General features: G+C 43.8%; 1 protein-coding gene across 1 annotated transcript in view; it reads left to right on the top strand.

Annotated features, from left to right (window-relative positions):
- Nucleotides 1-1,069: 1,069 nt before the first annotated feature.
- LOC142488111 (uncharacterized) overlaps nt 1,070-26,482 on the top strand; it is a 93,489-nt gene continuing 68,076 nt past the window's right edge. Inside the window, exons 1-3 of the mRNA XM_075588484.1 lie at nt 1,070-1,559; nt 9,154-9,273; nt 24,345-24,488. Coding sequence (XP_075444599.1) covers nt 1,070-1,559; nt 9,154-9,273; nt 24,345-24,488 — 754 coding nt within the window. The remainder of the gene's footprint in view (nt 1,560-9,153; nt 9,274-24,344; nt 24,489-26,482) is intronic.

Here is a 26,482-nt window from a genome sequence, read left to right as displayed (position 1 = left end):
TTTTGCCAATACATAGCTTACGTTACATAAATCTGTATTGTTCTTTTTGATTACAACGAGGTTTTTAGAGTGTGCACATAGTATGAATGCTCCACATGGTCACAATATTATCAATTGTTTGCAACGAAATTGTTGGCATACAACATAGTTGTCATTACACCTTTTAGTGTCTAATGTCATAGCAGTCTATTTGTTAGTTAAATCATGTATGAAACCCAGGTTTGTCCAGTTCTTATATAAATGGATTTAAGTGATGTAGTACAATGTATTAACATGTACTTGTTAGTTAATCAAAGTGTGCTTCTAAAACATTAAACAATAAAATTAACTATGGTAATGTATGTATTTTCAACACATACAATGTTGTGTTTGTATGAGGCAATAATAAGTTCACAAGTACTTTGAACATGACAATATTTATTAATTTTTAGACAGCAATGTTTGAGATCTAGTCAATGGACGTTGCGTTGAAGGTGTGCGTTGTAGGCGTGTGCGACCTCTGCCACGACCACGTAACATTATGGGTCTCACTATAGCAGTTTCTGGTGTTAGCAGTGGCATAGTTTGAAATGGCATCATTTGAAATGGCTGTGTAGTTGACAATTGCATCCTTTCACATGGCTGTATAGTTGGTTCTGGCTTCCTTTCACATGGCTGTGTATTTTATTATTATTTATAAAATATTTTACCAGGAAGTAATACATTGAGAGTTACCTCTCATTTTCAAGTATGTCCTTTGGCACAGAGTAAAACAAATAATACATGGTTACAAATACAGTTACATAAATGAACAGGGTATACATTATATACAAGACATTGCGTGCACAGTTAAAGAAAATATATATAAGGGGAACTTCCGGTGACGTCACCCGACATGGACGGCTGTTAGAGGAGCTCCTGAAACCCGCGGGTTAAACAGCGCAAAAACCCCTACTCAAACTTAAAATTTCCGGATGAAATTAGTCCCTCCGGATAAATAAACAGAAGGGGGATGTCAAAAACGAAAAAAGCGAATAACCACCCTGTTACTAAATTTTTTTCACCGTCTCAGCGGGGGAAGGACGGCACTATGAATCCCCAAGATGGCGGCGGACCGCATGGTGCTACCTCCCAATCTGGGAAAAAGACCCAGCCAAGCGAAAAAACCCCTACAAGCCCAGAACACAAAATAACCAGGGCATATTTGGAGGAACTGATGGCAGGCATGGCTGCTACACTCAAAACTTCCTTCCAAACGGAATTGCGGGCTGCAGTGAGCGACATTAGAAGAGAAATATCAGGGCTGACAGAAAAGACCACGTCCCTGGAGAACAGGCTTTCCGAATCCCTACAAAGACAGGGAGAGGCAGAAGAAGAGATCAGCTGCCTAGGGGAAGAGATCTCCCTCCTCAAGGAAGGCATGGAGGAACAGGATAATCGTGACCGGCGACAGAACATCCGTGTGAGGGGTGTTCCAGAGTCGGTCACGCAGGAACAGATCAGGCCTTACCTCCTGGAGCTCTTCAATTTGGTCTGCGGGGAGCTGGAAGAAAAGGAGTTAGAAATGGACAGAGCCCATCGTGCGCTGGGACCCAAGTCAGATGATCCAAAACGAAGAAGGGACATAATAATAAAAATGCATAAATACACCTCCAAAGAAAAAATCATCTCAGCATGCCGAGATATGGGAGAAATAAAATTTCAAAATGAGACCCTACAAGTCTACAATGATTTGTCAAAAGCAACAAGAGACCGCAGACGGGAGTTAAAGCCGCCGACTAACTTTCTTCGTGAGAAGGGAATACTGTATAGATGGGGCTTCCCGTTTAAGTTATCGGTGAACAGAAACGGAAAGTTCCTGTCCCTGAAGTACCCCGTGGACATGGCCCCATTTGCAAAGGCCTTGGGCCTAACTCCTCCACAAGGATGGCTACCAGACAACCCGTCATCTAGTGAAGCAGCAGGAGACCCGCCTCGGATATCAGAGAGGATCGAGGCCCAGCACTCCAGGGACAAGCAGTAATAGCCGCCACCGCACTCAAACAACACCCCCCCCCCTTCCCTAAGTGATCCCGAGGAGGATGGGGGGCCCACGACCACATTGGAAGACACCCCATCGTACCGGAGCAGTACCTGGAGAGGAGCTGCCGACTTCCCGATCGAGACGACACTGGACACCGCTCCCCACACTGAGCCACGTGTTATCTACTCCCGCGAGGGCACCGGAGCTGATCCCGCCAGCTGCTTTGAAACCCTGGTGCACACCCGGCCCGATCGGATGGAGCAGGAGCGTAATCTCCCCAATCCCAATACGCTAGGAGAGCCGGGTCCTCGGCCTTGTTCTGCTGAGCCCCAGCCTCCAGTCTCTCTGGTGGCCCCGCGGGGTTGTGTGCCCCCCCCCCCCCTCTCTCAAGCCAGCTGCCCCGATTTTTCGAGATGGTCTTTTCTTTTGCTTGGGGTGCGGGGGGGGGGGGGGTATGGCTCGTCGGCGGGTGGGCCCGGACCGACGAGGAGCACACCGGCTCGGGCGATGAAGAACAACTGTGGCCCAGGGGAACTGAACCACCCGAGCTGACTTAAGGGACGCAAAAACACAGACTGAGGTTTAGCGCCCTGAAGGCCGTGAGTAAAGTAATAAAATGTTATGCTATGGAAGGCACCCCACAGCCCACCCCCCCCCCTCCCCTCTCCCCATTTCAACCATAACCTAAGCACATAGCCTCCCCCCCCCATACATAAAAGTAAAGAAGTGTAAACAATAAATAAAATACCCCTATGTCCCCCATCATACTTCCCTCACTCCTGGAACGACTCCCAGAGGATCATAGAGAGTATATATAAAACTGGGAAACACCTGTCCTGTTGGAAGTGGGTCGTTGCCCCCCCCCCCCATACACATCCCCCCTCTCCCCCCCCCTTTTCCCCCCCCCCCGGTGCTATATAAAAGTTGAGAAGTACATGCGAAACAAGAGGTGTACCCATGCCCCCCCGTGGAATAACACCCGGGGGAAGCAGGGATATTTAAGAAACTAAATGGACCCCGGCCGATTGCCAGGCAGTACTCAGTATATTTATGTCATAGATTGGTACGAGAGACGCAACATACAAGAAAGTGAAATGCCCACACTGTTTGAAATGTTCAGTCATCCCCCCCCTCCTCCCCCCTACCCACCTCCCCCTACCCCCCCCTCCCCCCACCTCACCCCCACCCCCCCCCACCTCACCCCCACCCCAGAATTATATAAAAGATGAGAAGCATAGGCAATAGGCGAGGTGCACCTAAGCCTTCCCACCCCTCCTATCCCCCCCCCCAGTATTAAACAAAAAGCTAAGGAGTATATACATGGGGTGAGATGCACCTATGCTTTCCCACCCCCCCCTCCCCCTCCTCCCCCCCTAGTACTAAATAAAAGCTAAGGGGTACACGAAACGGGGGAGGTACACCTATATCTTCCCGTAGGATAGCAGTCAGAAGAAGCAAAAATACATAAGGAAATTAAAAGTGCCCTTACTGATTTTCAAACAGCACATAAGACACTCACTGGATAAAGTGGTACTACTGTGGCAACATACAAAAATGTGAAATGTCCTTACTGCTGGAAATGTTTCATCAACCCTTCCCCCCCCCTCCCCCCACCATCTCCCTCCCCCCCTCCCCCCCTCCCCTTTGTCCCCCCCCCTCCCCCCCCCATACACCACCCCTCCACCGTCCCCCCCCCTCCCCCCCCTCTTCCCCCCCCCCCCCGCCGTCCCCCCCCCCACTCCCTACCCCCCCCCCCTTCACGCCCCCCCCCCGGATGTTATTCAAAAGTTGAAAAATATATGTAATAAATGATATGTACCTATGTTCTCCCTTGGAAAAGCACCTAGAGGAAGCAAAGGCTCATAGGAAAACTAAATGTGTCTAGGCTAATTTCCAGACAGTGTATAGTATGTTTAGTATATAGGGTTGTACAACAGACACAGCAAACAAAAATGTGAAATGCCCATATTGTCGGAGTGGCTCTGTCAAACCCCTCCCCCCTCCCCCACACCCGCCCCCCCCTACCCCTCTCCCCTGACCTCTCCAGCCCCCCCCCCCCCCACCCCCACCCCCACCCCCCCCCCCACCCCCCACCCCCCCACCACCCCCCCCACCACCCCCCCCCCACCCCCCACCACCCCCCCCCACCCCACCCCCCCCCACCCCACCCCACCCCCCCCACCCCCCACCCCCCCCCCCCACCCCCCACCACCCCTCCCCACCCCCCCCAAATTGTGCATAATGGGACCATGATGTAATGTTACATAACAGATGATGTACAAAAAATGTGAAATGTTTAAACTGCCTGACTCATGCCCTCGCCCCCCCACCTGTGGACTGAGGACTTACGTAAAAAAAACGTACAACGTACAACCCCGTACAACCCCCTCCCAAATCACAGGGAAAAGGTTTAGGGGAATCTTGAGCGAGTTTTCACTAGTGGACATCTGGAGAACCCAACACCAGGGCCAGAGAGACTATACCTTCTACTCAGCACCTCACCAGACCTACTCTCGAATAGATCACTTTCTGGCCACAAAAAATGTAGTGGCGGCTACAACCGACTCCGACATAGGACCGATCACATGGTCTGATCATGCCCCGATTACCATAACCTTGACAACGCCCTTCGAAAAGACAATAAATTACTCATGGAGGCTAAATGACTCACTACTCAACCATCCTGAGATAGAAAGAGAGATCAGAGCTGCTATTCGAGACTACTTTTTTTTAAACTCAGGATCCGTTTCCTCACCAGCAATCCTGTGGGAAGCCCATAAGGCAACCATTAGAGGGAAAATCATCTCCATCGCATCCCACAGGAAAAAAGCCCGCCAAAAACTAATAAAGGAGCTCACAGATGATATCAAAATAATAGAACAAGCTCATAAAGCTAACCCCTCAAAAAAAATATATAAGACATTAACAACAGCTAGAGCAAAACTTAGACAAATCCAGCTGAAGGATGTTGAGAAAGCCCTCAAGTGGACCAACCAACAATATTATGATAAAGGTAACAAAGCAGACAGACTTTTAGCGACTAAATTAAGAGGGGTGCATAAACGGTCCCAAATCACGGCGATCAAGAGTAGGTCTGGTGAGATACAACATAGTGACAATAAAATAGCAGCCGAATTCACAAAATTTTACACCGAACTTTATAACTTAAGATCCAAAAAAGGCCGTCCTGAATCAGTAGCATCCGAATTAATAGCACAATACTTAGATAAGTGTCAGCTTCCCACACTAACGGAGGAGGAAAACACAGTCCTCAACGCTGAGATTTCAAAAGAGGAACTGGAAGAGGCGGTCAAATCATTAAAAATCACTAAGTCTCCCGGCCCAAATGGCTTCACTAATGTCTACTACTGCACCGACACACTTTATTCGAGCAAATACCCGGTATGTACCTGGCAGATACCTGGAATGCGCCACTCCTCACCTCTGACAAGCCCCGTTGCATTTGCCTTCCCAGCCTGGGTTCATGCCTGGCTGATGGGCGGCTGATCTGTTAAATGATAATGATTAGGATTTAATAGGCTGCAATGCTTCGCGTGTCTACCAGATGGCATAAATTCATGAATTGTAATGCAGTATATATATATATACTGTGCATTATTGCAGCCAGCGGGAATAAAATGCTTCAATCCCTGCTTGGAAAATACCTCAATGCACTCGGGCAGAAAACAGTCACAAACCTCAATACACCCGGGTATACCCGAATTCGTGGGACTAGCCAAGCTCGAATAAAGTGTGTCGCCAGTGTATAAGAGATTCTTGCCAGTATTATCCACGCATCTCCTCAGAACATTTAACGATTTTATGGAAGGAAATCAAATCCCTTCATCAATGTCCCTAGCCAGCCTGGCCATAATACACAAAGAAGGCAGGGACCCGATGCAATGTGGAAGCTATCGTCCAATCTCCCTGCTTAATTGTGATCTCAAACTATATAGCAAAATATTAGCAAACAGATTGAATCCCATTCTACCAAGATTAATAGATAAAGACCAAGTGGGATTTGTAGCAGGCAGACAGGCCTCGGACAATACCCGAAAGATAATTGACATTATTGAACATGTCCATCTCACAGGGACCAAAGCACTACTCCTTAGCTTAGATGCAGAGAAGGCGTTCGATAGAATAGACTGGCTATTCATGGACCATGTTATGCGCAAATTTGGCTTCAAAGACGCATATCTAGAAGGAGTCCGTAGATTATATCAAAATCCTTCTGCAACAGTAAAACTACCAGAGGGCAGTAACCAGAGATTCGAGATTACTAATGGAACTTGACAGGGATGCCCCCTATCTCCTCTTCTCTTCGCATTAACCATAGAATCCCTAGCAGCGGCAATAAGAACCAATAGAGACATCAAAGGAATAGAAATTGGACACAGGCAGCACAAAATATCACTATTCGCAGACGATGTCATCTTAACCCTGACGCAACCCCAAACATCCCTACCTAACCTTCAAAAAGAACTCTGAGACTTTGGAGACATATCAGGCTATAAAATCAATAGCGATAAATCGGAAGCACTAAACTTAAGCCTGCCAGAGCCAGAGGTGAAACTCCTCAAATTAAACTTTAATTACCATTGGAGCTCCTCGAGTATCAAATATCTGGGAGTAAAGATAACGAGGAACTACCAATCCTTATACCAACAAAATTACCCGATTCTGTTCCGGAAAATTAAACAAGATTTAGCGAAATGGGGAGGATATCAAATATCATGGATCGGGAGGATGATCTCGGTTAAAATGAACATACTCCCCAGATTACTATACTATTTCCAGACGCTCCCGGTCCACATCCCTGGCTCAGAATTAAAGAATATACAAAAACTAATCTTCCACTTCATTTGGCAAGGTAAGAAACCTAGAACCGCTAGGACAGTTCTCTTGGCATCAAGGGGAAGAGGAGGACTTGGGGTCCCAGACATTACAAAATACTACCTAGCCGCACAACTGAGACAGGTGGTAGTCTGGAACGCCAACCCAAACCAATACTGTTGGCTAGATATAGAATCATACTACGCCGGGACGCCTTCACTACCAGCTTGCCTTTGGTCCCTGAGCAGGGAAGACATGCAGAACAGTAAACTCAAATTAGGCCCAATGAGACACACGTGGGAGACCTGGACGAAATGCAAACATAAATTTAAGCTCACGTCGCCCCAATCCCAACTCATACCAATTCATAAAAACACGAAATTCCCTCCTGGTTGTGAGCCCAGACAATTTGACCAATTCAAAGCAAAAAATATTAGAGCGATCGCTGACCTCTTGAGTATTGGAGAATTCCTGAGCTATCAAAATCTACAAACCAAATATGGAATAGCAAGGTTAGACGTGTTCAAGTACCTACAAATTCGGCACTTTATCCGAACCTTATCCTCAACGTTGAAATTTCCCCCTCTCACAGTTTTTGAGCGGCTCTGTCGAGAAACAGGCCACCAGAAAGGTCTTATAACACAAATTTACGCAGAATTGGAAAGGGCTATAGAAGCCCCCACACATGACTATATGCTGCATTGGGCAGCAGAATTGGGAATAGTTATAGACCGAGAGGACTGGGAAAGAATTTGGGAGAACGCCTCAGGAACTTCCATATGTACCACAATCAAAGAAAATATATATAAAATATTGTTCCGCTGGTATCTTACCCCAGTTAGAATAAATCAAATCTACCCCCAGGCGTCCGATCTATGCTGGAGAGGCTGCGGTCAAAAGGGGGACATGGCACACATTTGGTGGACATGCCCGGAAATTCAAAAATACTGGGGAACCACTCAAAAATTAATAGAAGAGGTCACCGGCCTCAAAATCCCTGTTGACCCGCTGACCTACCTGTTGGCTAGGCCCTTAGAAAATGTGGACCGACCAACAAGTAAATTAATCTCCTTCATTTTAACAGCGGCTAGATGTGCAGTGGCAGCCGCCTGGAAGAAAGTGTCTCCCCCTTCAAGACAAATGATAAAAAATAGGATACAAGAGGTAATGAACATGGAGAAACTATCGGCTTTCTTAAAAAGATCCACGGACTCCTTTAATAAAACATGGGACCCGTGGTTAACCCATATGGCACCCCCACGCCCCTAACTCAAAAATACAAAGTAAAAAGAACGAGTCTAGAAACTCCAATAGAAATACTCTGAGGACGTGATAAGCAACAGGTATTCCCCCCTCCCCCCTTCCCCCCTTCCCCCCCCCCCTCCCCACCTTCCCCCCTCTCCCTTTCCATACTCTGACTCTCTGTTTCCATTCTCGCGCCCCCCTCACTACCCCAGGAGGGTCAGGGGGGCGATGAGCTTTCCTCTCTCTTTCTGGTTTCTTTAACCAAAAAATTGAGAAAACTTGTATTAGGCTGTATTAACATATATAACATGTATATTGTGAAATAAGTATTTGCCTAATAAAAATCTTTGGAAAAAAAAAAAAATATATATATATATTATGGGCGTATGAAACAGTAGTAGTGTAGTTGGCTCTGGCATTGTTTCACATAGCTGTGAAGTTGGTACTGGCATCCTTTCACATGGTTGTATAGTTGGCACTGGCTTTGTTTCACATGGCTGTGTAGTTGGCACTAACATCGTTTGAGCTTGCTGTGTCGGGTGTAATGTACCTGACATGTGTGTATACACTGGCGGCACACTTTATTAGAGTGCGGCCAGTTCCGCAAGATTTCCCGGCTTGCTAGTGGCATCCCCTCGGCGTGCCCTGCGTCACCGATGCGCGGTCACGCGTCATCGGGTGCCTGCGCCCCCTGCACGCGTGTTCAGGGCTCCCCGAGGGAGCCCTGGTGTCCCGCGATGTGGGGGACGGCGGCAGGGGGTTCCGGGGGACCCGGCGGACCCGGAGAGGAGAGGGGGAAGCCCCGATTGGCGGGCCTCTCCTCCGAGGCTTCGGCGCGCGCCCGGGACATCCCGGCGCGCGCCAGGTTACTGTCGCGGCCGAGACCGGGCAAATGCTCGAATAAACTCGGCCGCGACAGTATGGTTGTGTCTGTGCCAAAGCAGAGACATGCTCAGTTCCCTTCGTTGTGTTACCTTGACTCTGCTTTTTCCATGTACCCAACACAGGGCACAAGTATTTGCGTAACACTGTTCTCTTACTTGTTCCTAATCGTAATTTTTTTTGGCTAGCAGAAGAAGCTGGCACCAATGTTGCAGGAGCAGAAGAAGCTACAAAGCTTGCCGGAGAAGCTGCTAGGAATTGTGCTGCAGCAGCGGGATTGAAGGTTGCAGAAGAAGCTGCTAGGAATTGTGCTGCAGCAGCGGGATTGAAGGTTGCAGGAGAAGCTGCTACGAATTGTGCTGCAGCAGCAGGATTGAAGGTTGCAGGAGAAGCTGCTATGAATTGTGCTGCAGCAGCGGGATTGAAGGTTGCAGGAGAAGCTGGCACCAATGTTGCAGGAGCATAAGCCATCAACGTTGCAGGAGCAGAAGCAACAAACCTTGCAGGAGAAGCTGCTACCAATTGTGCTGAAGCATTCAAGGTTGCTGGAGAAGCCTCTACAAATTGTGCTGAAGCATTCAAGGTTGCAGGAGAAGCCGATACCAATTGTGTTGAAGCATTCAAGGTTGCAGGAGAAGCCGCTACAAATTGTGCTGAAGCATTCAAGGTTGCAGGAGAAGCCGATACAAATTGTGCTGAAGCATTCAAGGTTGCAGGAGAAGCCGATACCAATTGTGCTGAAGCATTCAAGGTTGCAGGAGAAGCCTCTGCCAATTGTGCTGAAGCATTCAAGGTTGCAGGAGAATCTGCTATGAATGTTGCAAAAGCAGAGGTCTTGAAGGTTGCAGGAGAAGCTGCTAAGAATTGTGTTGGAGAGGAGACAATCAATGTTGCAGGAGAAGCTGCCAATAATGGTGTCTGAAATAATGGCAAAGATGTTGCCGGAGAGGAGGACAATGGTGGAGATTCATGCTTTGAAGTAGGTGTTGAAAAAATGCCTACACCACGATCAAATGTAGATGAACCAACATCATGTCTTCTCAACAGTATTGCACAGGCCCGTAGCTCGTTCTGTTTTATCAGACTTTCTTCTATGGAATGTAATGAAGAATTGTGTAAGTCGAATGCAGTAGTATTCCTGTTTAAAATGTTTTTAATGCTGACCAGCTCTGCTACGATTTCCTTTTGCACAGCCATCATGTCTTGGTGACGTTTGTTTTGAGAATTGAAAAACCGCTGCTCAGATTTTTGTTGCTTAGACAAGTTATGTTGTTTGCCACGAGCATGTTTTGGAGACGTTAATTTTGGACTATGTGACATAGATGCCACCGATGACGAATCAGAAGCAACCAACACAGGAGTTGTTATATCTGAAATGAAATGATACAAAAAATAAATTTACACACCTTTATTAATTCACATTATGTGTATTTCAAATGCATGATCATTTCATTATAACTAACACCTTCAATGAAGACATCAGTCCATAATTTAAATATCTGCTGGTCAATTGTGCACTACAAATGTTATGCAATCTAAAAACATACTTAGAGTGTGACCTGCATATATATATATGGTCTTCTGCAGGTCACACTCTAAGTATGTTTTTAGATTGCATAACATTTGTAGTGCACAATTGACCAGCAGATATTTAAATTATGGACTGATGTCTTCATTGAAGGTGTTAGTTATAATGAAATGATCATGCATTTGAAATACACATAATGTGTAATAATATATATATATGGTCTTCTGCAGGTCAACTCTAAGTATGTTTTTAGATTGCATAACATTTGTAGTGCACAATTGACCAGCAGATATTTATATATAATTATATATATATATATATTATATATATATAATTTCAGAGATGACCATGTATTGTTTTTTAACAAATTATCGTCACATTTATATAGAGTCTTCAATATCAGCTGTATATTGTCAATTGTTCGTATTTCTTATAATTCACACATGTAATTGCCCATGCTAATGTGAATGATATCACGGGTACATTTGTGGTGATATTGTGTGTGGTTGACACAACGTGCGCACACCCAAATTAGTGGCTGTGGTTATCCAGCTGTCCTATAGTATGTACACGTGCACAGCAGTGAACGTGTAGCGGGACAATGGTCAAAGACAAGTAAAAGTATGTGATTGCAGTATCACAAGCTACAAACAGTGTGTATATACATTTAGACGTTGCACATGTTATTTGAGACAATATATTGTCATATGTGTTATTAAAATCAAATAAATTTAAATAACTACACATACATCGACAAACACACACCATGAACCCGTACACACAGTGTGCGTCACGTGACACAGCGTTCACACACAAGGTTACACAATATAGAAATTTTTCAGGGCTCACCTTCAATTGGTAATAGTGATGAGACAGCAGATGCATGTGAGGAGAGGGACGATGCAGACGAGGAAACTGCTGATGCACGTGGTGAGACCGCAGATACTGGTGCCACTATGTACATTTGATATAAAATAGAAAAAAAAATTGTGCAAGTTAGCTACACGTTCAATAAGAATATTAATGTAATTACATGCTAATTGTGTAGATATGTGAGTGAATTCAAATTGACAGCAACTACATCTGAGACATATAAATTTATAGTATGTTTACTATGAATTATGAATGTGTGTAATTTTTTTGACCATTCGCAAGAAGTTTATGTATTAAATTAGTACAAATTTAAAGTACATGTGAAACTGTCATGAATTCATTTTTTAATTACATAAATAATGTGACAAGAATGAGTATAATTGGGCAATTGAGGGCTACATGTGAAATATTATTAATGTAAATAGGTTGACGTGTTGGAAAGGTAAATTAGTAATTGTTGAATAGTTTGGTACATGGTCAATATTAGTCAGGTACTTTTACTGACCTGGGGGAAATGTAGAGTCGTATATCCAATATCACGATCCCCAGGCAAACCCTCAACCACTAATGGGTTCATGATGTGAGCAACCTGCTCCTCCATCTCCATCAATCTTAAATATGGCCCATGAAGTCCTCCTCCAGTAGTAGTTGCACTTACACGTATGGCATGTAATTTTTTTTTTACATTACTTTTTATATCTTGGAAACGTATACGTCAATTTATATAGGATCTGACTTGATTGCCACACGCCGAAACAGAGATTTCCACCTCTTTCCACAATTATTTTTTGACCCTGCCGGATGTCTTGCCTTGACAAGCAAACAGAAAAGTTTTAAGAGATATGTTATTAACATATGAAGAGAAGATAAATGTAGCTATATGTACTTATATCGATATGATAAATAATTACATACACTGGCGACACACTTTATTCGAGCTCGGCTAGTCCCACGAATTCGGGTATACTCGGGTGTATTGAGGTTTGTGACTGTTTTCTGCCCGAGTGCATTGCGTTATTTTCCAGGCAGGGATTGAAGCATTTTATTCCCGCTGGCTGCAATACTGCACAGTATATATATATATACTGCATTACAATTCATGAATTTATGCCATCTGGTAGACACGCGAAGCATTGCAGCCTATTAAATCCTAATCATTATCATTTAACAGATCAGCCGCCCGTCAGCCAGGCATGAACCATGGCTGGGAAGGCAAACGCAACGGGGCTTGTCTGAGGTGAGGAGCGGCGCATTCCAGGTATCTGCCAGGTACATACTGGGTATTTGCTCGAATAAAGTGTGTCGCAGCAGTATGTCAACATGGTTGGTGAGGCCACAGTACAAGTGCATGCATGTCCGCCTAGCGAGCATGCGCAACGTGCAAAGCCCTATACCAAGCCTTTTCAAATCCAGTCCTGGAGGGACGCAAACAGGCCAGTTTTTAAAGATATCCCTACTTAAGCACAGATGGCTAAATTAGTGGCTCAGTCATACGGACCCACTTATTGAGTAAGCTATGCTGATGTAGTGATATCCTGCTAACCTTGCCTGTTTGCGGCCCTCGAGGACTGGAGTTGTCCAGGCCTGCCCTATTCCCGCAGCTGCGGTCTGCAAGCGTGGTTTGGATGCGCATGTGTCAACCACCATCTCGTTCAGGGTACAGGCTTCAGAGGGGGGGGCCTGCTTACGTGAGGGCAGCACCACAAAACAATGTATGTAAAGTGCTTTGCGGTTGTCAAGGTAGCAGCTGCCCTGTCTCCGAAGTACGGAGTTGATGCTGGTTACAGTTTAAAAAAAACCACAGGTTGTTTATTGAAGCTGCAGCAGCGTCACTGTTACTTTGGCAGCAAATGAAATGATTCTTTACAATTCTTTAAAGCCAGCAACAACGATCCTTAAACTGCTGTCTCTAGCCCCACCTCATCCCCTATTGAAAATGACTGGTTGGGATGATGTGCACAGATCGACCAGCAGACTGACGCGAACGCACGCCCTCCAACTCGTGCCTGTGCCACCCTGAACGAGGCCTAAATATAAATCTGTCCGCGAACATGAGGAGGGGTAATGCCACAACGCTAAATAATAGCATGCATATACATAAACTATAACATGTATATCCATATGTGATATCAATGTCTAAGCACAAATATTAAAGAATACATGTAAATCATTATTTGTATGACACATTTGCATAATGATCTTACCGACTCATTTTCCATAAAGATGATCATACCGCAGCATAATCTCAGTCACGAGGACTTTATTTTCTTCATCATTAAATTTTAGATTGCGTTTCTTTTCAATCCGCTTCTTGCGTACAGTCTTCTTTTTAACTATTGAGCTGCTCTGCTCATTACTGCACTCCCCTGTTTCTAATGAAACAGACTGAAGGACACTCGCACTGTTCCCAACATGCACAGACATACCACCACCAACAGATACCCCGCCACTCACATGCTCACGACCACCACCACACTCACGACCACCCTCACGACCACCCTCACGACCACCACCATGCTCACGACCACGCCCACGGTCACCCTCACGACCACCCTCACGCCCACGGTCACCCTCACGACAACCCTCACCACCACGACCACCCTCATACCCACGGTCATCCTCACGACCACCCTCACGCCCACGGTCACCCTTCACGACCACCCTCACGCCCACGGTCACACTCACGACCACCCACCCTCATTGCCTCTGTCTTCATGCTGCATATCTGGGGCAAATATACCAGATCATAGATCAATCTACGGTATTCTCTGAATTTGAACATGTTCATATCGGACCAAACATTTTGTCCACTCACACGCTCACTCACACGGTCAGTTCCACTACTGTCGTCCATAACAACACGTTACACAATCACTCACAAATAAGAGATACATCTAATAAATGACGCACCAAACAAACACTTTCACACTCACTAACACACAATAGTTCAGCAAATTTCAAAACAAAGCACAATCCTTTCAAACTTACAAACAACTGTAGCTCTCTCAATGCAACTAGTCTGTGTGTCTCTCACTTCCGCACAGCAGCACAGACACTGATTACAAGAAAGGCACTAGGCTTTTGGGATTTGGAATGTCTCGCGAGAATATCGCCGAGAGGAAAACAAAGTTCAAATCCAGTTGATAAAAATATCGACACTTATGATCATTTTGCCACAAATGACAGAGGCGATAAAATCGCTTCAACATTATCGCCGAGTTTCACAAATGGAATATGATTGTTCATGGAGGCTTTCTGAATACCATGATAGGAACGGCAAAAAAATCGCCATTTTAAAAGTCATGGCAATTTTTTTTATCAACCCTCTCTGAATAAAGCCCATTATGCCTTGTGCCAACTCATCCTTTTTGGAGGGTTTCACGATTTTTCAGATATGGTCCTTCAGCTGATGCCAGACCATTTCGATAGGATTGAAGTCTGGCGATCTGTCATTGGAGGGGGAAAAAAAGGACAATTAGTTAAAGAGATACAGTACACAGTAAAAACAGTGGGAAAAAATGAGACACGGTTACCGCACTTACTCCGCAGGCGTCTTCACCCAGTTGATACCGCGCTCAAGAATATGTGCTGTTGACGCGGTGTGCTTTGGATCGTTGTCCTGGTAGAAATGGTGACCATCCGGGAACTCACGTGTGATATATTCCACAATCTCAGGCACAATTTTCTCTTGGAAAAATCTTTATTCATGATTCCTATAACAAGAAAAGAAAAGTGCTCAAAAAACTGCACACTATTAATTTACAGTGCATAAGGCAAAAGCGTGTGACTTATTTTACCTTCGAAGATGACAATGCATCCTGGTCCACGCCTAGAGATGGCACCCCACACATGCATCTTCACTGGGTGTTTTGTACGCGGCTTCATAGATATGCAACCTTTTTTGTGGAATGCACAGGTGGCAAATCTCTCCAGCGATACAGTAGACTCGTCAGTGAAGATGCAATCCTGGAAAGTTTCTCCACTGTCGATCGATGCCTGGGCCTGGACCTGGACCACTCCCTTGATCTTGTTAACGTCCCTTATCATAGGGTACGCTCTGTAATGACAAGGAATCATTTTATAGGTATATTACAGTACAGTTTCTTAAACAACACTTTAACCTCCTGTACTGTCCAGTACTAACCTCACACGTCCATATTTCCATCCAGTTCTGCGTCTCATCTTCTTTATGCTGGTCTCGGATACAGTGAGATTGTGATTTTGCAGCAGAGTGTAATTGACTCTTAAGGCACTCTTCTCATCATTCTCTTCACTTATTTTGTCGACCAGAAGAGTTGTCTCCCTACAGTGTACAGAAAAACAACAATCCGGTAAGTTACAGTGCAGTAGGCCACAAGTACAGCACATCATTTACAGTAAACAGTTATAGATGCAGCAATATAAACAATAATAGATATACTGTATTATATACTGTAGTTATATAAATATACCGAAATAACTATACAATTAGATAGATCTATACTATATAGTTATATGCAGCAATATAAATTCTTTTTAACAGGCATAGCTGCGAGTAGAAAGCAATATAAGCACAAGAATGTATATTCAATCTTTAGTCGATGTGTATTCAATGTGCAGTGAATCCACAAAATGGATGGTGTATTTATACGTTAATGACTCACATTAGAGTACGCTCACTTTTAACACCTGTACCTCGTCGCCATGCATAAAAGGTTACACACTTTGCATAGCCCACCACTCAATGATCTTTATCTGAACTTGCCCTTGTCCAGATACTGCATTGTGCATCTGCTTCCATGGATCAACCCCGATTCTACGGACGCAGGAAGCCACTCGCCTCTGCCGTGCCTATCACACAGAAAAAGCAAAAGGCGGCAGCCGTTTCCAAGCCAAGGCCAAAGCGACAGGCTAAGGCTAATAAACAAAACCTTCTGCTGACCCCAAAGGCTAAGGGTTTTAATACACGTAAGCCTTATTATGTCAAGAAGAAATTCGGTGATGTACACTTAAGGCAAAACAAATGGCAGCCAACCCATCGAACCCGCAGGCCACTTCCTCGATTACACTTTGACGTCTCTGCCACTGCTCTCCTGGAAATCACAGCCCATCTTCTCCACTACTTGTCCACGACGCTGCCGCCGCTCTCCCGGAAACCCACAGCCCATCTTCTCCACTACTCTTCGACAACGCTGCCGCTGGTCTCCCGGAAATCCACGGGTCACTTTCTCCATTACGCTTAGACGACTCTGCCGCTTCTCGCCCGGAAATCCACAGGTCACCTCCTCCATCCTTCTTCGACGACGCTGCCGCTTCTCTCCAGGGAACCCCCATCTCATCCTCTGTCGCACCAATCCACCCAGATGTCCACAGCACCCCATGCACAAGAACCAGCTCCTTAGACCGCATGCTGAATAGGTTGTGTCGATATCCCCGGGAACTCTACTATGCTGGTAAAGATAGATCTTCTTTTAGAGACCATGCTAAATATGGATCAACGGATGGAGAAGATGGATCAACGGATGGAGAAGATGGATCAAAGGATGGAGAAGATGGATCAACGGATGCAGAAGATGGATCATTGGATGGAGAAGATAGAGACTGACATAGCGGGGATACATAATTTGCTCGGAGTTCATGCCCCTGTATCCCCGACACCGGAGCAGGAGGGTGGCATGGATGTGATGAATGGGACCTTCGACCACCTTCCAACACCAAGCGCACCCCCTCCACCAGAAGAATTTGTGTACATGTATGCCGTTGACGAGGAGGATAACATGATAACCCCGTCAAGACCACGCCAGGAGACAACACGGCGACCAAGACAGGAGGAAAGCTTCCTCCCAGACAACCTACCCTCGCCCGCCGCCACAAGCACACCCGCTCCCAGAAGCACACTTGCTCCCAGATTCCAACCGACATACGCTTGCATCGATACGGTGCCCGACATCATCCTGCGCGAGCTGCCACCTTCACTCAGGGAGAAGTATAGGGTGATGAGTACTGGTTTACCCCAGAAGTATGGCATGTTAATTTTTATGCACCACGTGTCCTACTTGGTGTACCGCGGGTGGGCCAAAAATTTAAACTACGAAGGAAATCGCGAAAAAAGGGCGCATCCTGAAAATTTATGAAGGACTATTGTGGAGGAATTGCGGCGCTATTTTTCAATTTCAGATCCTTTAATGAAAATCGTTCAAGACTCCATTAATGGCATTTTGCGTCATACAAGGCATCGGACCTGGAAGGACAATCTGGTGGGGATCGAATTTGCGTGACTGTTCAACTGTTGTTTATTTTTTGACTTGTTGCTTGTTTTAACTTGTATTAACAAAGAAATGTTTTTACTTACAAAAGACCTGCACAATTCCAGTCCTCGTCGGACGCAAACAGGCCCAGTTTTCAAAGTTATCCTGAAAACCGGGCCTGTTTGCGGCCCTCAAGGACTGGAGTTGTGCAGGCCTGACTTACTGTACACCATCCTAATGTAAATATTTTGACTTTCTGTACTTTGATAAAGGAGATGTTGCGTGTTTTAAATTTTATTAATAAATACATTTTTTTACTAACACCATACTGTTGTGCTGTAAATCTTTTGACTTTCTGTACTTTAATAAAGGAGATGTTGCGTGTTTTAACTTGTATTAATAAAGAAATGTTTTTACTTACAAGACCTGCACAATTCCAGTCCTCAAGGGCCGCAAACAGTCCCGGTTTTCAAAGTTATCCTGAAAACCGGGCCTGTTTGCGGCCCTCGAGGACTGGAGTTATGCAGGCCTGACTGACTGTTCTGTATGCCATCCTACTGTAAATGTTTTGACTTTCTGTACATAAATGTTTTCACTAGCAGTAAACCATACACCTGTTAATGTTTTGAATTGCTGTACACTTTAAATGTTTTTAAATTGTATTTGTAAATAAATGTTTTTGTACTTCACCAATTAAAGAAAATGTTGATTTGTTTTAAATTGTTTCATTGTCTCCTTTTATACTGTAACAAAATACAGTGTTTCTAGAACATACAGTACTGTCCAGGCATACTGTACTGTATACTGTAGGCATGCTTAGTACTGTACATCACAAGAGTATTAAAACAATACATACTGTACGGGTATAGAATACACATATGTACTGGAATACATGTAGAATAAATGCATACTTTTTATTTTTTGGGTTTATTATACAGTATATATAAAAAAAGTATTGTATAAGGTCTGAAAACAACAGCATACTGTTTCAGGTTTTCTATGAAGCTCTCAGTTACAGTATTCTATCCTAATCAATAACAACGGCCACTAAACTGTAGACTCCGGTACGTGGTTTTTGAAATCAGGTTCAGCAATGTGCAGGCATTGTTACACAAAGCGATATTATCCATCGAAATCCCTCCATTTGCCGTGTTCCGCATGAGATGACAAACTTTTATTTTCTGAGGAAAAACAAAAGTACAAGTTTTACTGTAATGGTCAGTCAGTCCCATAAAGAAGTTCCCACAGTCAGGCCCACCAATAATTTTCTCGGGGGGCGTCTCCTCTTCACATGCGCATGCGCCGACTGTCGATGTGATGACACGCAAATGCGTTTCAAGAAGGTTCATATGCGCATGCGCCTAACGTTCCACCAATTGTGCAGTATCTACTGCAGAAGCTGCTCAGCCAATGATATTGCTTACAGGAGAATCGCTTGACTGTGCATTGAATTGATATTTCAAAAACAGAATAAAATACGGCAACATTACTCACCAAAGACTTTGCCAATCAGCTGGCGCCGAGCCACTGCCAGTCCCGTATTCTTGATTATACACATAGTTGACAGGTGACAGCGGGACTACTATACCTGTAGTCAGCTGATGAGGCTGGAAATCGCTTAGGTAAATGCAAGCTTGCTGGAATCTGTACGCGAAATCCGGCTCAAGTTGCAGGTTTCCGGGCGGGGACAGACAGCAAGGGTTGCCGGTCACCAGGTTTTCACTGACGGTCGGACCGTTATTGGAAGCCGGTGCTGGCGCTGGCACATCGCTTGCCTGCGACTGACGTTTCTTAGTTGGTTTTAACATGACCTTTCGCCTTTTGAAGTCTCCATGATCATAGATACGGGAAAAATCCGGTGATACACACCAATACCCTCCAATAACACCGGGATCAATACGAAAAAAACACGGATCGATACATAATTTTTTCCTTATTGCACACTTCCACACATGAGCATCTGGTGAAAATTTGTCAAATTCATATTTTTCGTTAAAATACTGATACATTTGACCAACTGTTGCCATCTTGTCATCAGTTTCATTAATCGTGGCCTATATTAAATAAGCGTACGTTCTGTCGGGTTTTTGGAACACGGACTGTGTTGGTGCACTCATGTTGGGACTCTCAGGACAATAAAACACCAGACACTGTGCATGTATTTTTTTTATATGAAAAGCCTAAATTGATACATTATTGTAACTTCTTCAGTACCAAGGTCAATTTACAATGGACCACTGTGGTATTCTTTTAAACACCTGCAAGTCGACACATTACTGAAGCGCATGCGCATTACAATTCATGAATATCTGCACCTGGCGGATAAGCGAAGAATTGCAACCAATTAAATCCGAACCATTATCAATAAACACATCAATAAACACATCAACTGTGGGTGACGCCGGCATGAATGCAACATGAATGCGGTATGAATGCGGCATGAACGTGGTGAAGTGCGGTGAAGTGCGTGGCATTCGGAAAAAATCCCCGAAAAAATTCGGAGATGTTGGAGAATAAACGGGGCCGCGGCTGTACAACAAAAAAAGACAATAAACCAATTGATTCGCACAATAACACACCAATACCCTGTGCGGATGGTCTGTCACTCTGTCACTCTGTCAATCAATTGGCAACCTGCAAAAAAATAAATACATGCATCAAATAAAAAGACATTACAGTACATTTGAATTACTAAAAATGGCACTACAGTACTAACCTAAAAGGAAAAGCCTGCAAATAAAAACACAAGCACCAAACAAAAGACATTTTCATTGGAATACAAAAGTTACAGTATGTCAATGTAAATGCCAACCTAAAAAACAGAATACAACATTAAATAAAATAAAATCCATCTTTTTCTTACTTTTTGATGAGTTTTGACTTCACCCACCGGATCTGACTCCAACATCAACACCAGCAACAGCAGCTGCAACTCCTGGTCCACGATGCTGTGCTCCTCTACAGCCTCGGTCCACAGGTAAAAAAATCTAGGATTGGGGGTTATCCTATTGTTGTAGTAAACCATGGGATGCCAGCCATTTTTTGAGGATGTGACATCATCAAGGGATGATGTCACATCCTTTAAAAAACTGGAAGTTGTCACATGGTTTACTAGGACCAATAGGATGACTCCCAATCCTAATGGTTCTAGTACCATGTGATGCCAGCCATTCTGGTTTTGGTGACATCATCTTAAAGGGAAAGAAGTGCACATGGCACTGAAGATGCTGACAAGTAACGTCAATGCAGCACAACATATTCGGATTTGAAAAATCTTGTCTTGGCGAATCAAATTGTACCATGCTACCAACTAATTTTTGGTAGGATGCAAACTAGAAAATCAATGGCCATAAAGAACAACGAATAGAAACTGATTTGTGATGCAGTGAACATTGTGGGTATAGTGCCATGTACCATTGCTAACTGTAAAAAAAAAGTATGCCGATATCAAAAGAAACATAAAAGAGAAAATGTCATTAGAAGATAGGCATGCCACAGAATCGGGCGGAGGACCATGTCTGAGCGTAGCATATACTGGTGTTATTATTATTACCATTTCTTTGGCAAGGTACCATATTCCACAGCAAAAACAAGAAAGACGGTGCAAAACAGCGCTAAAAATCATACAATACCCCTACTGGGAAACACGTGTAAATATAAATAACAATAGAGGCAGCCAGACAAATACTGAAAGTACAGTCAGTTGGATGGCATAGGAAAAAAAGGGAAATGTCGGCGCCAAATGTGACAATAATAAATAGTCCAGCATTGCTGTCTGTGTCCTGCAGGAGATAGATCCAGGGGTAGTGACATCCCTTGAAAAAGTGCGCGCATGCGTATGAAACGCGTTGGGAAGATTTTGTTTTAGAGTGAAGTTTTGGTTCCTGGAAGTGGAAGCATACTATCCGGTCTGAGGCGTGGGGGACGAGATACGTGTGAGGACAGCAGTATTGGGAGGAAGACAGAGCGTGACGCTACATCCGCTCGGAGGGGCTTCAGCTCCTGTGACCTGTGTAGCTCCACACAGCATCTACCTCATGTGGGGACGCCAGTGAGAGGGCTCCGGTCGCCATCTTGAAACCACCGATTGTGTCTCCAGTCCTACTGCCTGATATTATCCTGTATCTTGTGAGTAGGGCAACGATTTTACCCCCCCCCCCCCCCGGATTGGTGTCTGCCAGCCATCCTCCAGAACCCTACATTAGTTGTCAATAAATAGTTTTTTATTATTTTTTAGTCTGGCTTGTGTTGTTGTTAGTCTGTCATGTCTGTATTATGTTGTTAGTGAAATATGTTTTTATGTCCGCATTGACTGATATACTGCACCATAATTCATTTTCTTTTATTTCCACATATTGCACTGTATCTTGGAGAGAATCCACAGTCCGTCTGCACATCAATAAATCATCTAAGGACTACATTTGGACTTTCACTCGTATGGTTTGGACTATTTATTATTGTCACACTTGGCGCCGACATTTCCCTTTTTTTCATATTCCACAGCAAGGTACAATGGGGTACAGAGTTATGTATATTATGAAAACATAAACAGTTACATACAGGTGAGGACAAACAAGCACAAACAGATGCAAAGAGGTAGTGAGTACCCTGCTCGTGAGAGCTTTCAATCTAGAGGGAATGAGGGACAATGTTGAAAAAAGAAGGTAAGGTTGCTTCTTATGGCAGGATAAGGTGTGGCTCAGGTTAGACTATGGCCCAGTCTGACAGCTGAAGCAATTAAGATTTTGGGGGTGGGGTGGATGTTACATATGGTGGAGATTGGTCCAGCCACATATCTAGTCCCAATGGGGTTGGTGGGGGAGGGGAGTGGAGAGAAAAAGTTTGTGAACCGCAGTGATAATTACAGAAATTCCATAGTTTGTCCATGATAACCTTCTTGAACCAAAATCAGTCTTTTCTTAAATATCCAATAGGGTTTATAGTAAACAACTCCATGTATTTTGAAAGAAAATTATGTATTAATTAGACAAACAATGAGTAATTAAGAGTCAGGGTATGTGAGAAAGTAAGTGAACCCTGGTTTCATCAGCTAAATTAAAGAGGATAATTAGACTTGGGTGTATAAATATTTAGGTAGATCTTAAGGTGTCTTTGGGAGACTCCATCCGATATACAGTAGCGACATCTTTTATTGCACTAAATGCCGGCGGCATGCCGGGATCTACCCCGGCTGCCGCCAGTAAAAACCGCGCGCCGCCGCGTTTCCCCCACGCAACCCCCCTCCACTTCGCGCGCAATTTATCCCCCCTTCCCGACCCCGAACCCGGCTCCTGCTCTGCCCCTCTGCTTCCCCGCACCCCCGCTTACCTTAATTTGATCTCCAGGGGTGTCGGGGAAGCCTGGGGAAGACGGGGAAGACGGGCGCGCATGTGACTGTGACGTCACAGTGCGCCGCCACGCGCCGCGGCTACCCGCTTCCCAGACGCATGCAGCCGGCGGCTTTTACTCGAATAAAAGCTGCCGCTGCTGTAAAGAACAGATATTTTGTGACTTTGATCTTCACCATAGAGGTATATGGAAACAGGTCATGCCATGATCAAATGAAATCTCTGAGAACGTCAGAAAGCAGTTATTTATGCATCAGTCTAGAAAGGGTACAAAACCACGTCTATGGATGTGGGGCTCCACCAATCTACTGTCAGACAGATAGTTTACAAATAGAGAAAGTTCAATACCACAGCCACTCTACCCAGGAGCGGTCATCCTACCAAAATCTCTCCAAGAACAAACTGGCAAATTATCAAGGAATTCAGAAAGAACCAGAGAGTAACATCCATGGTTTTGCAGGCCACTATTGCCTTGGCTAATCTGAGTGTTCATGACTCAACTATCAGAAAAAGACTGTACAAGAATGGTGTTCATGGAAGGATATCCAGGAACAAACCACTGCTCTCTAAAAAGAACATTGCTGCCATCTGAAGTTTGCCAAAGAGCACATGGATGATGCAAAATACTTCTGGAACAATGATCTCTGGACAGACTAGTCAAAGGTATAACTTTTTGGACTCAATGAGAAATATTATGTTTTGCAAAAAACAAAACTGCATTTGAACAGAAGAACTTTATCCCAACTGTCAAGCATGGTGGTGGGAGTTTTATGGTTTGAGGCTGATTTGCTGCTTTAGGATATGGACGCTTTCCCATCATTGACACAACCAAACCAATTGTGCATTGTATCAGAAAATTCTAGAGGAGAAAGTCAGGCCATCCGTCTGTAAGTTGAAGCGAAAGTGGGTCATGCAGCAAGAAAATGATCCTAAACATACAAGCAGATCTACAAAAGAATGACTGCAGAAGATGAAATTTCTGGATTTTAGAATGGCCTGGTCAAAGTCCGGACCTAAACCCCATCGAAATGTTGTGGCAGGACCTGAAGTGAGCTATCCATTAGTACATTTGGTATATAAATATTGGTAATCCAACATTATTTATTAATCAAAAATATATGTAATAACAAACATATACATGACATTTACCTACACTTACAGTATGAGGTGTGTTGAAAAAAATCAAATCAAATGTGTCCCCCCTCCCCCACAAAAATGTGAAAGAGTAAAATTTACAGTGTAAATATAAATTCATAGGTGTCACACAGCCTATAAAAATTATTGGGTAATGAAGAAATATTCATGTATTTAATTAGTTATCAATATGTGTTAATAAAATATAATACAGAATGTTATTATGGTTTGTGCAAAGCTGTATTTGTAATGGTTTTATTTTTTTACAGTTTCTTCATGGCGTCATGCAGTACACAGGCTACTACCTCCACTACCAGCTGCAGATGCTGATAATGTCAATGGAACCCCTACACCAGCTTCTGAAGAGAAAATCACCCCCATGGGGGAGAGCTGGGATTCCTGCCCTAATCCAGGTGGGTGTCAGAGGCCTAGGCCTCCAGCCAACAGACCCGACTACAAAAAGAGAAAGCAGACTTTTTAGAAACCCATTAAAGACAGTCATCACTTACTAATAATGTGAGGATTTTCTCAGGCAGGAGGTGCATGATATATTCCTAAACAGATATGCCCAGAGTAGGGGCTGGAATGTCAAATATAAGCAACCACATCAAGATGAGGGAAACACATGTTTTTTAAGTTCCTTTTAGAATCACACTTCTTGCTGTGCAGTTTCCTTGTTGAAACCCCTCTCCTCCACACGCCCCAAGCATCCATTAATGGATCATCATCTAACAAAGGGGTGGGCAATTATTTTGACTGAGGGGCCACTTTACAAGCTTTAGTAAGCTTTAGGCCACACACTTAATTTAGATAAAGTCTTAGCATTTGTAAATGCAGAAAATAAAGAAGGTATAACAACATTGAGCAGACATTGATTCAAAGTATACATTTACATACTGTATGGATGAGGATGTGACAATGCTCACTCAATAGAAAGAATTAAATGTTATGCATGTACAAGTGTACATCAGCATTAATATTTTGTTAAATAAAATATAATTAAATAAAAATGAACATTTCCCGAATTACAAAACGAATTGAGCTGACATGTATTCAATATAATTATTCAATTGCTCAAATATTGAATAAATATCTGTTCAATTAACAACTGTTCACGTATTGATGAGAATGTGAGCAGCTCACTCAATGGGAGGAATGACAGAACTGATGTGCATAGACCAAATAATTGAAGTCAGGTGTTGTCTCCATTGTTACAATGCTGAGTACTGCTTAAAAGGTGGTCATCAGTCAACCCAGATCTAAGTTTTGATTTATTCAATTTTATCACAGAAAATGTTTGCTCACATACAGTATGTATGATGATCTAAATAGCACAAGCATTTAATTTTGAAAATGAATAATCAATAAGAGAAGTGTAAAAACTGGGAAGCGGCACTGACTTGATTTGCTCCGAAAGCGATTGATCACATTGAAGGTCAATAAGCTCGAGCTGGAGCTTAAATGGGGCTTTATCAACATCAAATGAGAAAAGAGAGACGACAAAAGACAGGTTATTTTCAATCAATTTGAAATCCTGGAATTGGCGACAACTGCAACACAAAGAATGTTCAAAGGGCCAACCCCCTCCCCACCCACACCCCCTTGTAGTTCTGAAATCAATTCATTTATGTGGCCCATGATATCAATATTAAATGAAAAATCAGAGAACCAATTTGCATCATTTAGCTAAGGGGAATAAAAACCTTTTTGTTTCATTTCCAAAAAGAAACTAATCTCTGCTCTCAGTTCCTACACTCTTAAGGAGATTTCTCAAACTGAGCCATCTTATATTTGTATGATACAGAACACCTGTGTGATCGGATTCAAATTCCTCTAGTAGGGTTACAAATTGCTTATGGTTTAAGCCTCTTTCACGAATATAGTTGAATGAATGAATGTCTTTATTTATGTAGTGCCATTAATGTACATAGCGCTTCACAGCAGTAATAGTTACAATCATATAAATAATAAGATATAAATAACACAAAAGGAAGAAGTGCTCAGACATAAAAGTAACATTTAGGAAAGGGAGTCCCTGCTCCGAAGAGCTTACAATCTAATTGGTTGGTAGGAAGAACGTACAGAGACAGTAGGAGGGCATTCTGGTTAGTGCGTCTGCAAGGGGCCAAGGTTAATGTGTGAGGTGTTAATTATCAGCCATGGAGCTACTCATATTCTGTTAAGTATTTTTGTCTTTTATTTATCCAGCACACTGAATTCAGGTAAACTATGCTGAAAAGCCAAATTACATACTGATGTAAACTCCATAGGAGCTGGGCAAGGAGGGTTACATTAGCAACCCAACATTTTACCTGTCAGATTTGGGCTTCTATCAGTAGTCATGCTCACCAATTTTTTCTACCCCACTCCTAATTTTAAGATACATTTATTTACTGCCTCCAATAAG

Source organism: Ascaphus truei, chromosome 2, assembly GCF_040206685.1.
Source record: "Ascaphus truei isolate aAscTru1 chromosome 2, aAscTru1.hap1, whole genome shotgun sequence".
In the NCBI taxonomy this organism is placed as follows: Eukaryota; Metazoa; Chordata; class Amphibia; order Anura; family Ascaphidae; genus Ascaphus; species Ascaphus truei.
This window is presented reverse-complemented; position numbering and strand designations above follow the sequence as displayed.